Genomic DNA, 12,035 nt, shown 5'->3' with positions numbered 1-12,035 from the left:
TGGCGATGGTTTGTGACTTGGTTGAACAACCCTGTGAGAGGCGCACGGTACGGAGATCTCGTAGGAGAACGCTAGGTGAGAATTGATAGAGCTGAAGGAACCGGCTGCTGTAAAGCATTTCAGGTTAGCTGTCAGCTTGTCTAAATATTAGTTGTTGAAGCTTTTCACGATGTTGTAAGTCGGTAGGTGGGCAGGGTCATTAACGGAAGCTAACCGTGCCGAGTTGAACATGGATGGTGTGAGAAAGGTATATTCGGTATGGGAATTGTCATTTGAGGCACCTGGAATCTGAGATATAGAGTTAGCAATAAGAGATCAATATCGTTGGTCAGCTTCACACGATCCTGCACTGATGCTCAAGTGGTCTGGGTCGATTAGAGCCATCGTGTGATTATGTAACGTGCACCGCCACACGCCGCAAATGCAGATCCGCACCTTCTGGAAAGCTTCGCGACAGCGGCTCATGCTAGTTACCCCATTCCTTCCAATTCTTCAACAACGCGACTTTAACCTGACAAGCTCTGTCCAACCTCCTTTTATCAATTCGTTGTCTATCACACCATTGTCGCATAGAGACCGTAAAAGCACACGCCCGCAATGTCGGTTCTCCTCGAGACCAGCGCTGGTGACATTGTTATCGACCTCTTGGTTGATCATGCGCCGAAGCTATGCGAAAAGTAAGTGATACCCTCAATTGCTATGCTTCATGTGCTGAGTGGCTGAACTAACAGATGAGATAGCTTTCTTAAGCTTTGCAAGGTCAAATACTACAACTTCTCCCCCGTTCACTCCGTCCAAAAGAACTTCTCCTTCCAAACCGGCGATCCTCTCGGCCCTCTCTCGAAAGACTCTGATGGCGGTTCTTCAATATGGGGTCACTTATCCGGCGACCCATCAGAACGAACATTCCCTGCCTTCTTCCACCCCAAGTTGAAACATCTGGAGCGAGGAACGGTTAGCATGGCCACAGCGCCTCTCCAGTCCGACCCGGATGTTCGCGTCGCAGGATCCCAGTTCATCATCACACTCGGCCAAGACACAGACTTCTTAGACGGCAAGGCGGCGATCTTTGGAAAGGTGGTTGAAGGGTTCGAGGCGTTGGACAAGATCAATGAGGCGATTGTGGACGAGAAGGGGCACCCGCTCATCGACATTCGCATTAAGCACACCGTTATTTTAGACGATCCTTATGCCGACCCGCCTGGCCTGAGAGAACCGAGCACGAGCCCTCCTCCTACCGACCAACAATTGAAGACTGTCCGAATCGCAGATGAGGCAGCGCTACACGAAGACGACAATGTCGACGAAGAGGAGTTGGAGAGAAGGCGTCGCAACAGGGAGGCACAAGCCCAAGCTCTCACTCTGGAAATGATGGGAGATTTGCCATTTGCCGAAGTCAAGCCTCCCGAGAATGTCTTGTTCGTCTGTAAACTGAACCCCGTCACGGGAGACGAGGACCTCGAGCTCATCTTTGGCCGATTTGGCAAGATATTGAGTTGCGAAGTTATTAGAGACCAAAAGACGGGCGACAGTTTGCAATATGCATTCATCGAATACGAGGACAAGGCATCCTGCGAAGCCGCCTACTTCAAGATGCAAGGAGTTCTAATTGACGATCGGCGCATTCACGTGGACTTTTCTCAGAGTGTCAGCAAACTGAGCGATGTCTGGCGAAAGGACACCAACAGCAAGCGCAGAACAAATGCTGGTCGAGGCGGTTGGGGAGGTGTTGACGAGCTTGAGAAGCGTCGCCAATACCGCGATGAGGGAGAACGGGTCACAGGCGGCAACTACAGAATGGTCTACGGAGAAGAGGAAATGAAGGGCAAAGTGGGTAGAAATGCCCCCAAACAAGACAAAGACGACGGCCCTCCTCCACCAGGACCTCGCGACAATGGAGAGCCATCAAGGCAACAAAACAGGAGTCGAAGTCCACGACCAAGAGACCGAAGCCGGGATCGTTACCACAAGCCAAGGGACGATCGTCGAGGGGATAGAAGAGACAGGGACCGTCGCGATCAAGATAGAAACCGATACCGGGACCGCGATCACCGAGACCGAGGTAGAGAGAAGGATCGATACGGACGGGATGAAAATGACCGTAGGTCTAGAAGATAACGAATGCGGTGGATTGCGAAACGGATCACAGCAGTGCAACGCCCACAGAAGTGGTACTGCTCAGCGTAAAACTCTGACGGCAAGCATTCTGACTTCCTACGGTCTGAATACGCCAACTAATATCATATACACTGCATTGTGTGGCATTACACGAGCATGGAATACCCTGACAACACGAGTCTGACAGTTATCCCCATCAAGGCGAGCCTCTGGGCCTTTGCTTCATTTTGTGATATGTGATCACCAAGTTCCCTAACATCTCACCTCCGGTCCTTCAACGGAAGATCTTTAACTCCTACGAGCAACGGGAGACAATGTGGACTGTTGAGCCGAGCCTTCACTGGGCACCATTTGTGCATGAGCGACGTTTCCGGATTATCTGACCGACAAGCACAATTGCTGGTGAGCAGGGAGGATCTGCCTCCCGCTGTTGAGCGACCACAAGCGTTGTTCTGGATGAGATCTCCAGGTCTACCCCATCTCTGACTGTCATGGCATCGCTTACCGGCGGCATCCCTACTGCTTCCCCAATGCTTGAGATGTTGTCATACCTGATAGCTCTGTTTCAAGACGCTCAACAGATCACAGCCCTGATGGAAGTAATCCACTCTCGTCAACAGGGGCCAGGCATTGCAAGCTGGCACGCCACAACATGTTTGGCTCTACGTCCGAACAATGTATTTTGTGCGAGCTAGCTGCCTCTGCCTATTCGGACACAGAAGACTCTGTAACTGATGTCTATCTATGGATCAAATATCCGTCATGCTCGGCTATGGTTACTGCTCCTGTTATGTCGCCAGAGACATCGGCGGACACACAGCTTCAAGCAAGGCACATGGGGGGTGAAACCGCCATGCTCTTACCACATCAAAGGCTAATGTATGGCCCCGAGCAGGGCGTGTGGCGGTCGAGCTTTGGGTTAATAGACAAGCGTCAAGCCCTAAGCCTTGTCACCTGAGTTGTCTCAATCGGCAACGATTCTGTAGATGAGTCTGGGCTGAGAGACGCGGCTGTCGACCGGGGTATGTCGATTGGGATCAAGCCGTTTCAGATCGCAACTGGGCTCGGCACTGGCATCGATGGGCAATAACTATTAGTCACGCCACACCAGTGTGTGCTTATAGTTCTCCAACCTCGAAGACTGTGACTGAGATGGAAGCAATTTTGTCTCTGACAAATTGCATCATTGTACCTTTGGTGATACCTGTCTCTGAGATTGACTCGCTACGTTTGCAAGGCAGCAAGGAGCTGAGGCTTGCTTGCTCAACCTGAATTCGGTGCATGTAGTGACGCCGAAACTATTGCCACAAGCATGGCCACTTTGAGGCTAGAGCCCTCCAGATGTGCTACTGTGAAGCCCCGAAGACCCTGTCGAGGATTCAGTGTATGGTGTAGGCTTGACTGCGATTTCAGTCTCTAACGGCAAGCGACATGGAATCCATCAAGACCGAGTGGCCTTGTGTTATTCCTTCTGTGGATAAGGAATCGGTTTCAGATCCTTCTTTGCATGTGTTTTAACTTCCGGATCTTCGAATCGAGCTCCCCTACGGATCGTCACAGGGCCGGACATGCTGTCGCGGGCATAGCACCCTAGCTGGATAGCGCTTTTGGTCAGCCAAAACCTTTGTCCGTGATTCTATGCGTCACAAGAGACACTGAGAGCAGAACCCCTGGACCTGTTGACCAATTGCGTGTACGTGTGGGAAACACCAAACGGAACGCTGCATCCTCACGGGTGACACCCTTAAATGACAGTCCGGTAACTAGCATGTTCATTCGGGATGTACACTAAAAGAATCCTCCGCCTGGAGTCTGCGCTTGCTGCACCAAAATGGACGGGCAGTCTATCCTTGGCCTGGGGACGGAGTGTTTTCTCACATGCTGTGGGGTAACGGTAGAGCGTGATGCAAAACGGAGGGAAAAGAAAAGAAGAGAATGAGAGTCTGCTTGACTAGGCTAGTATTCTCGCTGTATGTAGCCGAGGAGAAGATGGAGATTTAGCACGATAGCTGGTTGATTCCGGACGCGAGAAGACCTGCTATGGAACCAATTGAAACAAGCCCGACTCAAAAGGACGGCCACTTGGCTCAACTCCGCAATGAAACATCTCGAAGAATGTCTAAGTTGTATCGCCAAGTCAGAGACTTCTTCGCACAAGACTCGTTCTAGTAGTGAACTCGAGGCTGGGCTATCTCACAAGCTGAAGTCTATTGTCTGCTGAATTAAAGCAGTCAGACTGTTTGTTACGTTCTTGGACAACGCCTTCAGTCTTCTAGAAGAGAGTTATAGGCGCTCTCTCAGGGGATGTCCCGCTAGAGCGTTTGTACATGCAAGACATACATACGCCACGCGACCGGGTAAGGAGCGATATCCCCCCAATAGTTAGCGATGTCTTGCATCCAGAGATCGGTTCTCCTGTGGCGCCGCTACCAAATCTTGCTTATCGATGTGCCGTCAGGGATGTCTTTTCTGACGCAAGTTAGTGGAGGTTGCTCCTATCGGCTTAGATGGCTTCTGCGACATGGGACATGGGCCGATATCCTTCTGCAATATTCGCTCTTGGCCGTTTTCAATACGGGCAGCTGGGCTTTAGTCCAGTTCTATATTTACACTCGCACCGACTGCACCGTATAGCCGTCATGCCCAATGTGGAGAGTGCCTTTCTCCCTTGCGTCTCGGTCCTGCATATTGCTGGTCGCTAAAGCACCTCAGCAAACGGCGGCTGAGGCTGGTTCTGCAGACTCCAAGAAGTGCGCTGTCGCTCCAGCCTTCTGCACGACTATGAATAAGCGGTATGCTCGCCTGGCCAAGCTATGACCGTTTTCTATGTGCACTATGTACTGCATATCGTCATCTGTACGGTGCAATCCACTGTGCCTGCATTCATTTACAAACAGTTAATCTGCATGTCGAGTGGATCATCAAGGAAGAAGAAAGCATACTACATGCTCAAGCCCAATCGAAATGAAGCGGAAGTCATTGACCGACTTGGAAAGTGTGTCAGTGGCTAAATGACTTGAACATCGCTCAGACGTTGTACATGCCCGGTCAGATTTCATGTGTGCTTCAGTCCCGCTGCAAGTTTGCAGGGATGCCGACATCATTGAGAGCTTGCTCGACCACGTTTTGGAGCAGATGTTTGTCTGCTGACGAAACGTTCATGGGATTAATGTCAATCTAGTTGGACATTGCCGCTCGCACTAACAAGGAAGAGCCTTGTAAGCACGCCACGACCCAAGAACCGGGGATACTATTACTTTATTGAGATATTGTTAATTAACAGCATGGGTTGGAGATCCAAGACATATTCAGACAAGACATGACAAGGGGACAAGGCCCAGATCTTCCAACCTGAATACTTGTTGTACATGCTGTGCAACCCCAGAGTTATTGATCAGCAACTCTGTCAACACACCCGTTACACAACACAACACAAGCAACGAATTTACAGCATCTCTTGACGAGAGACTTTGCACGATGTCACAGCCGAAGGGAATCCCTGCGCCTCAACTTTGACGAATGCTGCATGACTAGTAAGCTAAGAAGCTTCGTAATTGGGCTTTGTTGTTCCATTGCAGGGCCTGGCCTTGCCTATCACGGGCTTGTATCTGATTACGCTCAAGACATATCCGTTTGTTTAATCTGCGGCCCCAGGCGGCCTCGCCTTTGCCTGTTGTTTGAGTGCTTCCTTTTTCCAAGACAGGAACAAGAGCCGGCTGGCAAACAATGGACATGTCAACTTTGTCAACCAGCTCGGCTCTTGTAATGCTAGGAATTGAGAAGAGACACAAACTTGTCTGCCGACCGAAGTCTCGCTTCAAGTCTCGGGTGGTGTGGCAGAGCGAATGCAACCTCAGCTGTGTACTTCTAGTGGCCAGGACCAAGAGCAAAGTATGCCGTGTCAACATCAATCAGCCCAGTCAGTACAGACGTTTCTCGTCGGTGCTCGTTTTGGATTCGAATTGGTTTTGGTTCACCAATTCAATCTGCATATCTGAATACGATCTGGGAAAGCCTCAAACCGATCGACAAGATCTAGGTTTCCTGTTCGGGATGGAACTCCGTTTGTCTCATGGACACTTCTGCCAATGGTCATGACACCCTGCAAAAACCCGTAGCCTACCCTCGCATAACCGGGGTTTCTCAGCCATACATTGTCAGGTATCATCATGGAGGACTTTGAAAGGCTTTCTGAAAAAGTCTGGCATCTGTTGTACGAGGGGTCTGCTTTCATCTCACAGTACTGACCACCGGAGTACCTCGATCAACACACTCCAGTGGGCCTATGTGTTGCAGATATTAGGGCCGTTTATTGGAGGAAGACAAGTTGTGAGATATGCTTGGGGCAAGCAAACAGGTCATGCCAGGAGAGGCATAAGTCAGTCGTACGGATTATAACAAGATGCCACGGCTCCAGATATTTCGGTCTCTGGATCTCTTTCTTTCTTCTGGTCTTTGTCGATATTTGTTCTGCTTAAGCAACCCACGTCTTGTCACTCTGAAGTTGAAAAGAGCCGGTAACCATAATCTTTGACTCAAGTATCCGACGGATTGACATCAACCACATCACCATCCATCACCGGATAAATCATTTCTCTTACCGAGAGTCCCGACGGACGAGTGCTTGGTATCGGGAAGGGCTGTCAAGCCACAGGCTTTGTCCTTGGATGCCAACGGTGGAAGACTTTGTTAAGAGTACTATTCGGTTGATAGACTCTGACTCGGCAAAGGGGTTTGTTAGTGTTGATGAGGGAGTTTGTTTGATCAGTACCTCCTTTGAGCCTCCATACAGGCTCTTGTCTCTCGCTTTTACCTCAAGTCTCTCTCACTAGGGCCATGGTAACTCCAAACTGTTACTCGACAGACGTCCGGCGATTCGGAAATAGGATGAGCCTCTATTCATCCTACCCAGAACGTCGAGGGACTGCTTATTCCATTCATCCAGACACGCGGACGACTATCATGAGCGACAGGGATGATGATATGACGCCCCAGCGAAAACGCATCGCGGTGGCAGTAAGTCAAGACCTTTCCTTATCCCCTTTACTCTTACCTGGTGTGTGTGGTGTGTGTGAGACTTACATAGTTGTGTAGCGGGCTAACAACAGATCCAGTGTGGGCGCTGTCGAAAGAGGAAGATTCGCTGCAGCGGCGATACAGGTAATGGAGGGCCATGCACCAACTGCAAAAATGCTGGCTATGAACCGTGCCAGTTTCTCAGGGTATGTATTCCTAAACGAGAGATGTCGTAGCTATGGCTTACACTATCGATCAAGGTGGCGTCGCAGGAGACATCCTTGAATGGCGGCGACTCGAACTTCACGTACAGCCTCGATGCATCTCGACAGTATCAGGCACGAGGAAGCTCTGCCATATCATCTGTATCTTCAACGGCCCCATCCTACACAGATGGACTACCCGCCTACAACGCTGATGCCTTTGTCTACCGCAACCCTGCCAACTTTGGGTATGGTACAAAGTCCTACTGTCCTGTTTCCTGGAATGGAATTCCGGACGAACAGAGCTACAGCACCTATGGCTTGTACCCACAAGCTTACTCCCCAGTGCACGACTCAGCCTACGGTATGAGCTATAGGATCGCCTCTGGAAACCCTGGCAAGTCGGCACTCTGCGTGGACACGGAGCCCAACTATGCATTTACCGGCGGGAACACCATGACAAACCTGGTACACCGACCAGCTCAGGTAACGACCGACTCGACCAACGTTCCCTACCAGAATCTGGTACCTGATTCCAAGAACGTGGCCTTTCAGAACATGGCAGCGGGCGTCAGCGTAGGCGAGAGGGTACTACCCACGCCAGTGGCTCGGTCTTCAATGTCCAGCTCGATAGGATCGTCGTACAAGAACGATTCGGACAGCTCTATCTACAGCAGCAGCAGCAGCAAGTCATCGCAGGACTCCACCTCGGAGACGTCGCCTGTGAGCTCTACTTCCGAGACCCTCTCAAGTTACACGAGTTACGAGCCCTCAAGCATGGCCTCCACCTCGAGCTGCCTGCCCTCGTATCCTCCCATTACCCTCGCTTCCCAGTGCGGCCGCTCGAGCAACGATCTCTACTCGCATACAAGCTCTTCGGATGCAGCTCTGTTTGCGCCGGCCGACTCGATGCGTCAAGGCCCTCCTGACATGACGTACCGCTACACGGACACGACGAGTGGAGTAACAGCTGCGGCGGTTGCTTCGGTCAGTGGTCGTCGTGATCTGCCCCATCTCAACGGCAGCGGCATAGGTTCCTTTTCACTTGGCCACGCTGCGGCGTCTTACGTCCCTCACCAAGGTGCAGGCTACATGCTGCCCACTGGTGGTGAGATTGGAGCAGATGCAGCGACAGATCACTACCGCAAGAGTGCGGGGTCGCTTTGAGTTTGCTGTATCTAAAGACCTGAACTTGTTGAACTCTACGTTGCTTGCTTGTTTGGTCTGGGGGAGTTACAGTGTGTTGTGCTTGAGTTTTTGGAAATGTCATGCAAGGGCTATTGGTCTATCCCACCTGCTGCCACGCATTGACTCGATGTTCGGTCAAGGCAACAGGGACGCAGCTCTTAGCGAGGGGACGAAAACGAAGGACATGTCGTGATCGGACCAAACACCCAACAGATTGGAAGGGTTCGCTTATCATCCACGACAAGAAACGGACGAACTACTCGATCGTCCCGCTCTCGGGAATGAGGCCAGAGGTCTGCGATGCAGCGGACATGGTACCGCAGCGACAGCGATGAGTTACAGTGTTTGACGGGGAAGCGAGTTGAGCGTTGGTCTTGTATCACGGTGGCGTTGCGGTTGAGAGAGTCCTATCTCCCGGCACCCTTTTTAGTGTGTTTGTTCATGTCCATCTTGCCCTTCTCTTTTTCACTTTTCCTATCATTGTCTTTTTTTTATTTGCATGATTGGTCGTCAAAGTATGCATGCAGCATTATCGCTCTTTACATATTTGACGTACTCTGGCGTCTTTGACCTCGGGATTCTTTCTACCTACATCAACCTATCTTGTTCATTTGGGAGTCTTGGTACAGGGAGTGAACGAAAAAAGATCTACGCTGTAAGTGTCTCTGTCTTGTCACTTACAGCCAACGGATTGGGGAACCCTGAATGCATGAGTTGTTAGACCTTGGCGTCTGGGGGGAAACGGGGAGTGTTTTTGGTCTGTTTGGTTTGTGTTTTTTTCGGTGCACAAGTCTGTACATGTTTTATGGCAACAACAAAAAATGGTGATTGTCGAGAGGGATAATTGGATCATGGGTAATGAATGACTCTGGCCTTTTACTTGGGGATGGTTAAGCCAACGTCGTACCTTGTCAAGTTACGACGACGCACCTGTACATGAAATGCACAACTCTGAGCATCTACGTCTTACCATTAGTCTTGCTCACGAACAATAAACGTATCTTTACCATGGTAAATGACTGATATGATATGTGATGTGGTATAGTATGTGACGCTTAAATTGTTGAGAGATCTGTACGTACAGAGGTATATCGCAGATTTATGCCGCAAATAGAAGCTATGCGAGCAAAATCATGTAAAAAGCTCACCTGCCAACACAAGTAAATTGCAAACTCGTAGCGGTAATATAAAACCCCTGATATCGTGTAATGAGGCTCACCATCACATGGATCGAAAAACAAGCCAGAATAGGAAACTAAACTGTTTAGTTTCCAGGGCTCCACAGCGGGGTCGGCGCTACCCCGGTAGGGATCAAGCTCCCAGCTACAGCGCACGTTTCCAGTGTGTTGGCGGGGTCTTGTTCGGTGAGATACCTAAAGACTTAAGTAATTCCCCTCCACTCCGTCATTGCTGTTAATCCTTTCTGTTGCAGTGCGCCGTGTCATCTTCTAATTCCCTGATCTCTTGCTTTTTCTTTTGCGCGGTGCTTTTCTAGACTTGCGCGTATCCTGATTACCACCGTCAAAGCTACAGACACAGACACAACTTCAGTATCGCTCCATCATTTCAAGATGCAGGTTCCTCTGTTTCGTCTACAATGTGGTGTCAACTCGTACGCCTGGGGTAAGAAGGGTGACGATTCTGCCGCTGCACGATTCGCTGCTGCTACGCCGTCTGATGAGCTCAAGATCGAGTCTGATACCCCATATGCTGAGGTGAGCAGACCTTCATTGCATACATGTCTTAACCCAAACTAACAATGCTTAGCTGTGGATGGGAACGCACCCCTCCAACCCCTCCCGAGACCTCAACACCGGCCGAACTCTCCTAGAACTTTGCGAGGACAACCAAGCGCTTCTCTCCCAGACCATCTCCTCCCACTACGGCAACAAGCTCCCCTTCCTCTTCAAGGTCCTCTCGATAGCAAAGGCGCTCTCTATCCAGGCCCATCCCAACAAGAAGCTCGCCGAGCAGCTGCACGCCCGCGACCCAAAGAACTACCCCGATGACAACCACAAGCCCGAGATGGCCATCGCCATCACACCCTTCGAGGGTCTCTGCGGATTCCGACCCCTAGGAGAGATCGCACATTTTCTCGACACCGTACCTGCGCTGCGAGCGCTCGTGGGCGATGAGGTTGCAAAGGAGTTTGCGCAGGTCGCCAAGGATGATGAGGAGGGTGTTACAGACGAGAAGAAGAAGTTGTTGAAGAAGGCTTTTGGAGCGCTCATGTCTTCGTTGGCTGAGGATATCGCCGAGCAGATGCCCAAGCTAGCTGAGCAGGCAGAAAAGGAGGGAGCTGATTTCGCTGGCGGTGGTGTCGTTGCTACTTCTGGTGAGAAGCTTGCTGAGCTCGTCAAGCGAACGCACGGCGAGTTTGGCGACGACATTGGCTGCTTTGTGCTCTTCTTCCTCAACTTTGTCACGCTCGAGCCCGGCGAGGCTTTGTTCCTGGTCGCCGACGACATCCACGCCTATATTTCGGGCGACATCATGGAGTGCATGGCTGCATCGGACAATGTTGTCCGCGCCGGCTTCACGCCCAAGTTCAAGGACGTGTCTACGCTGGTCGACATGCTGACCTACAACTTTGCGCCCATCGAGGAGCAAAAGATGACGCCCACAGACTACCCCTACGCAACACTCAACCGCGCGGGCTACAGCTCCGGCTCAGCAGTCGTTCTGTATGACCCCCCGATCGAGGAGTTCAGCGTCGTGCGCAGCGTTCTCCGCGGCGATGGTTCCAAGGCCACTTTTGATCCTCTCGAGGGACCTAGTGTAGTCATCTGCACTGGCGGCCGTGGAAAGATCTCGGTGGGACCTACGAGCGCTGAGATGAAGGAGGGGTATGTGTACTTTGTGGGTGCGACGGCTGAGCTTGTGCTTGAGTCTGAGGGTGGTGAGGATGATGAGTTTACGACGTTTAAGGCGTTTTGCGAGATTGATGACTCGGAGAAGCAGAAGCTTTAGAGAGGTGTTCTGGCTTCTGTTTATGAGCGTGAAAATTGGTTTTTGAGATAGGGATGTGGCAGATATATGTTAATTGAGATTACGGTCTATGATATTTTTATTTATTTACGAGTTGAAGTATGGATAGAGGCACTTGGACGCTATTGATGTTCGTCGTGGTCGATTATGAGAGACGACATAGCAGGTAGCGTGTAACTAGTGATACACTATGAATCTTGATATAAAAGAAGACTGACCTTGGTAGTAGTACTTTATCATCTAGCCACTCTGTCTATTATCTAATTTAAGTTGTAGCTTAGTTGAAGCCCAAGCCTGTATCTCACTCTACTTGTTATTCCTAATTACAAGGTTAATCCATCTGTCTCCTCATAAATTAAAAATTCAACAAATTACAATAGAGTTATCCTATGAACCAAGTTTCCCAACAGACATTTGTACAGGATAATGAGATAAATAAACAAAGGAATACCCCTTATGTGCTCTGCAGTAGGCATCGATCTTGTCTTGATACAGCTCAGACCAAGACCAAGTAAGTGACCC

The 12,035-nt window shown here is 50.4% G+C and overlaps 5 protein-coding genes across 5 annotated transcripts; 4 read left to right on the top strand and 1 right to left on the bottom strand.

The window, feature by feature from the left end:
* The first annotated feature begins 505 nt into the window (after positions 1–505).
* On the top strand, positions 506–2,290 carry FGSG_04479 (peptidyl-prolyl cis-trans isomerase cyp6). The gene is made up of 2 exons (XM_011322816.1): positions 506–677; positions 741–2,290. The coding sequence occupies exons 1-2, from the start codon at positions 598–600 to the stop codon at positions 2,116–2,118; spliced, it is 1,458 nt and encodes a 485-aa protein (XP_011321118.1). The 5' UTR covers positions 506–597; the 3' UTR covers positions 2,119–2,290.
* A 2,474-nt stretch (positions 2,291–4,764) lies between these two features.
* FGSG_12249 (uncharacterized protein) lies at positions 4,765–5,086 on the top strand (the record flags this gene model as incomplete). Its single annotated transcript, XM_011322815.1, is given in 2 exon segments — positions 4,765–4,910; positions 4,930–5,086. The coding sequence occupies 2 exon segments, from the start codon at positions 4,765–4,767 to the stop codon at positions 5,084–5,086; spliced, it is 303 nt and encodes a 100-aa protein (XP_011321117.1).
* Positions 5,087–7,080: 1,994 nt separating this feature from the next.
* On the top strand, positions 7,081–8,504 carry FGSG_04480 (uncharacterized protein; the record flags this gene model as incomplete). Its single annotated transcript, XM_011322814.1, has 3 exons — positions 7,081–7,134; positions 7,233–7,340; positions 7,371–8,504. The coding sequence occupies 3 exons, from the start codon at positions 7,081–7,083 to the stop codon at positions 8,502–8,504; spliced, it is 1,296 nt and encodes a 431-aa protein (XP_011321116.1).
* Positions 8,505–9,054: 550 nt separating this feature from the next.
* On the bottom strand, positions 9,055–9,535 carry FGSG_12248 (uncharacterized protein; the record flags this gene model as incomplete). The annotated part of the gene is made up of 3 exons (XM_011322813.1): positions 9,055–9,113; positions 9,207–9,284; positions 9,496–9,535. The coding sequence occupies 3 exons, from the start codon at positions 9,533–9,535 to the stop codon at positions 9,055–9,057; spliced, it is 177 nt and encodes a 58-aa protein (XP_011321115.1).
* A 453-nt stretch (positions 9,536–9,988) lies between these two features.
* On the top strand, positions 9,989–11,754 carry FGSG_04481 (mannose-6-phosphate isomerase). Its single transcript, XM_011322812.1, has 2 exons — positions 9,989–10,240; positions 10,293–11,754. Exons 1-2 carry the CDS (start codon positions 10,097–10,099, stop codon positions 11,493–11,495), a joined length of 1,347 nt encoding a protein of 448 aa, XP_011321114.1. The 5' UTR covers positions 9,989–10,096; the 3' UTR covers positions 11,496–11,754.
* Positions 11,755–12,035: the final 281 nt, after the last annotated feature.

The sequence above is a fragment of the Fusarium graminearum genome, chromosome 2 (genome assembly GCF_000240135.3).
Source record: "Fusarium graminearum PH-1 chromosome 2, whole genome shotgun sequence".
NCBI classification, from domain to species: domain Eukaryota; kingdom Fungi; phylum Ascomycota; class Sordariomycetes; order Hypocreales; family Nectriaceae; genus Fusarium; species Fusarium graminearum.
Note: the sequence above shows the minus strand (reverse complement) of the source record. Positions and strands in the feature narration are given on the sequence as shown.